The sequence below is a fragment of the Octopus bimaculoides genome, chromosome 18 (assembly GCF_046866305.1).
Source record: "Octopus bimaculoides isolate indiv1 chromosome 18, ASM4686630v1, whole genome shotgun sequence".
Lineage (NCBI taxonomy): Eukaryota > Metazoa > Mollusca > Cephalopoda > Octopoda > Octopodidae > Octopus > Octopus bimaculoides.
The window spans coordinates 13,368,510-13,373,509 of NC_142945.1; the positions used below are offsets into that span (position 1 = coordinate 13,368,510).

A 5,000-nucleotide genomic window follows, 5' to 3' on the forward strand; every position below is an offset into this window, starting at 1 on the left:
AGCAGAAGTAGTGGGGAAACATCATAGCTATGTGTTGAGAGGAATTCTTTGGGGTTTGACTAATTCACCTTTGGAAATATGGGTGTTTCATTCAACATCCTTAAACAACCCTTATTCAAGGACCTTTTGAGCAGGAGGGCTACTAGGCGACATCTGCAAGGTCACTCAATAATAATAATAATAATAATAATAATAATGATAATGTTCCTTTCTACTATAGGCACAAAACCACAAATTTTGGTGGAAGGGGATAGTCGGTTGCATTGACCCAAGCACACAACTGGTACTTATTTTATTGATCCTGAAAGGATGAAAGGCAAAGTTGATCTTGGTGAGCAAGAATTGAAGTTGCTAAGCATTTTGTCTGATCTGCTAATGATTCTGTCAGTTCTCCACTTTTAGTAACAAGCTTATTGTATATAGAGCTCATTCCAGTGGCATATGGTGGTTGTTGTATTGGGTGTGTTGCCACAGCCAGTGCCACAAAATTTCAAAGTTTCTGTTAAGATTTGTGATTAAATTAATGAACGAGGTCAATATTTATAATGAATTTGCCAGTTTCGATTGGTGTGCAGTGCATACCTAGCACACCCAGAATATAAGCCCCTGGCTCAGTCATACAACAACTTGTCAAGAGAGAGTTAAAAAAAAAGGGTGAAAAGAGGCAACAAAAAGAAGTAAATAAAGACAGCAAATATAGCTCAAAGTACATACGTGGTACTTGTAATGTGTTGGCACTGTGTTGGCACTCCGTCGCTTACGACATCGTGGGTTCCAGTTGATCCGATCAACAGAACAGCCTGCTCGTGAAATTAACGTGCAAGTGGCTGAGCACTCCACAGACACGTGTACCCTTAACGTAGTTCTCGGGGATATTCAGCATGACACAGTGTGACAAGACTGACCCTTTGAATTACAGGTGCAACAAAAACAGGAAGTAAGAGTGAGAGAAAGTTGTGGTGAAAGGGTACAGCAGGATTCGCCACCATCCCCTGCTGGAGCCTCGTGGAGCTTTAGGTGTTTTCACTCAATAAACACTCACAACGCCCGGTCTGGGAATCGAAACCGCGATCCTATGACCGCGAGTCCACTGCCCTAGCCACTGGGCCATTGCGCCTCCACGGTACTTGTAATAAAACACAAGAAAACGAAGAAGTGTGAAAATAGTCATAAAGAAGAACGAGGGTGTATATAGACACAACAGGAGTAGTGTTGGTGAATTTTGGAAAGCATGGAATTTTGTGAAGGATGTAGGAGTCCTGACAGCTAACAACTGATATGGGTGGTTTATTCCATGCTTTGGCAATTCTGAGCATGAAGAAAAAGTTCCCCAAAATTATGGGTGGTGTGCTGTTTACTAATTTTGTAAGTGCTGTCCATTAGTGATAGAAATGTTGGCATGGATATGTCTGCCAGAAAGAGAGGGTGGTGGGAAAGAAGAAAGCAGGGGAAGGAGGGAAAGGGCAAAGGAAAACAAGAGAAAGGGGTGAGAGAGCACCTGTATTTATAAGTATGTTGTTTCATATTTGTGTATGTATTAACTCATATATTTTTGTGATTTTATGAATTTGTTATTGTGTGTGTGTGTGTGTGTGTGTGTGTGTGCAAGTATAGTAATAATAGCAGAGAAAAATACACACACATACACACATGCACAGTACCTCAAAAACAACAGTACCATAAATATGCTTACACACACACACACACACACACACACACATGCACACACACAAGCATGCACATGCACACATACACACATGCACACACACAAGCATGCACATGCACACATACACACACACATACACACACACACACACACACACACACACATGCACACAGTACCATAAAGCGAACACAGTATCATAAAACACACACATGCAAGTCCTACAAAATTAACACCAGCAAACATACACACACACACACACACGGACATGCACATCTTGTAGTGTAGTAATACAAAAACAACAACAACAGAAATAAATTTGCAAGAATATAAACATATTTGAGAATCTTTCTGAATCAATATGAGAAATCCTTCACCTGTGTAATGGCCACAGCACAGCTATATCCTGCCAACTCTAATAGTTGTGGAACATTGAAAGCATATTCTGTTAGCAGCTCATCTTCTATTTTAATGGCCTCTTCCTGACTGTAATGAAACAGAAGATAATAATGATAATAATAATAATAATAACAATAATAATAACAACAACAACAACAACAACAACAACAACAACAACAATAATAAAGGTGGTGATGATAATGATAATGACAATAATAATAATAATAATAATAACAATAAACATAATAATAACAATAATAACAACAATCATAATAATAACAATAACAACAACAACAATAATAATAATAATAATAATAAAGGTGGTGATGATAATGATAATGACAATAATAAAAATAATACTAATAATAATAATGATGATGATGATGAAGGCAATTACATACATCGTCATTAAAGTAAACAAGATGTGATGGTGAGATAGTGGGGGAACAGGACACGAAATTTATATCAAAATGAAGAAGGTTGGGTGAGTCAGAGATACAATGCAAAGGAGGGATTTTAAAAGTGTGCATAAAACTAAAAAGATATACGGAGATGTACTTGCATAGCAAGTGACATGATCTGAGATCGTGTGCTGGAACAAAAACAATTGCAGCGTGGAAAGTGTTTATAAGCCATTTAAAATAGCACACAAAAGCCATCAGATTCACTTCAACATTTAAATTTAATGTCAAAATATTTTCGTTGCTTTGAGACCACGACCTGTTCACTGACAAAATTGTGCTGTTATGGGATATGCTGAGGAGAGTTTTGCAGATGTTTGGGGTTAATGGGTAACTTCTTGTTGCCACAAAGTCCTTTATGACTGCCCAGATGTTTGTGTTTCGGGATTAACTTGAAACATTTTAATATGGCACAGCTCAATATTTAAGAGATGAGGAATTATGTACATTATTTACATTTGATGGATATTTGTCCTCATCTTGTTTGTTAACACAACGTTTCGGCTGATATACCCTCCAGCCTTCATCAGGTGTCTTGGGGAAATTTCGAACCTGGGTTCTCATTCTTAAGGTATTTTTTTATGCCATTATCATTATTATTATCATCATTATTATTATTATTATTATTATTATTATTATTATTATTATTATTATATGCCCACGGGCATATGGATAGTGATTAAGGGCATGGGCTACTAACCCCAAGGTTCTGAGTTCAGTTCCAGGCAGTGACCTGAATAACAACAACAACATCGAAAAATACCTTAGGAATGAGAACTCTGGTTCAAAATTTCCCCAAGACACCTGATGAAGGTTGAAGGGTATATCAGCCGTTGTGATAACAACAAACAAGATGAGGACAAATATCCATCAATTGTAAATAATGTAAATAATGACGATCCTATCTTTTATTCATTCCAATTTGTGATATCTAGGACTACATAATTTAATGCTTCATTTCCTTTTAGACATTAGTGTATAGTTTGAGGGGAATCCCACTGTTACATCTATGTGTGTATGTATATATACGGATGTGAGTGTGCGTGTGTGTGCGTGTATCCTCTTGTCTTGACATCTCATAATAATTACAAGCAAGCGTCACTGTCATAAAGTTGCTTGCAATTATCCTCCCACCAATTTCAGTAATTAGAAACAAGTATTATTATTATTATTATTATTATTATTATTATTATTATTATTATTAAAGTGTTGAACTGAGAGATCTGTTAGTATGCTAGACAAAATGCTTAGTGACATTTTATCCGTGTTCATGTTCTGAGTTCAAATTCCACTGATCATATCAGCTGGGACCCTCGTCGTCGTAACCGACGGAATGCTCCTATCCTACTAATTTTACAGCTGAGTGAACTGAAACAATGTGAAATAAAGTGTCTTGCTCAAGAATAAAATGCACTGCCTGGTCTGGAAATCAAAGCCATGATCTTGTGACTGTGACTGTAATACCCTAATCACTATGCCACACACTTTTCATTATATATTCATAGCATACTGCAGATACACTGCTCTACAGCATTTCTATAAATTTCTCATTTATTTCACTAAACTCAACATGCTGTCATTCAAACACATAACGTTTATTTCATAAAGCAACAATCAGTTTTATATCATTACAACATATGTAAATATATATTATCTATAAGCAAATATCATTTATTCATTAAAGTAATTTACATTTACATCGGCTGGATATATATATATATTTTTTCTCACACACACACACACACACACACACACACACACACACACACACATATATATATATATATATATATATAGTAAATTATATCTTGAAATGTGTGACTATCAAAATAGATGAGATTGAATCAGAAAAGTGACTCACTCACTAAGTCAAAGATTATTCTATGCTGATGTGGAGAGAAATCTTTTGCAGAATAGTTAAGGAGTGACAAAATAGTAATTAACAATATAAATAAAAGTCTTAAAAATTTGCAATAATTATGCAGGGAGGCAAAAATCAATATTAGTCCATGACTAATATTATTTTAATTATTCTGACGATTTGGGAAGGGAAAAACAAATATCCTCACTGGATTGGTTGTGGGCATGGTTGTGCAGTTAAGAAGTTCACTTCTTGGTTACGTGGTTTTAGGCTCAGTCTCATGGCATGGTACCTTGGGGGCAAATGTCTTCTATTATAGCTTCAGGCTGACTAGAGCCTTGTGAGTGGATTTGGTAGATGGAAGCTGGAAGAAGCCTGAAGAAAGATGTTAGGCACTGGAAAAGAGGGAGGAAGTGATGCCAAGAGAAAAAGTGTGTGATTCAATCTGCCTCTTTCTTTGACATGTGTAGCAAATTCAGGTGGATTGGTCAAGAGATTTGGGTAGTGAAAGAGCATAGCTTCATGCAACAAGTTTTCCAGTAACTTAGCAGTTCAGCAAAAGAGACCAATAGAATAAGTAACAAGCTTTATGATATATATAAATATAAATACAAAT

The 5,000-nt window shown here is 36.1% G+C and overlaps 1 protein-coding gene across 5 annotated transcripts in view; it reads right to left on the reverse strand.

The window, feature by feature from the left end:
* The window catches only part of LOC106874937 (NAD(P)H-hydrate epimerase), a 788,445-nt gene that overhangs the window by 26,763 nt on the left and 756,682 nt on the right, over positions 1–5,000 (reverse strand). For all 5 annotated transcript variants that reach the window (XM_052974456.2, XM_089365820.1, XM_089365821.1 and 2 more), the window contains one exon: positions 2,041–2,149. In XM_052974456.2, the coding sequence (XP_052830416.1) occupies positions 2,041–2,149 (109 nt within the window). The remainder of the gene's footprint in view (positions 1–2,040; positions 2,150–5,000) is intronic.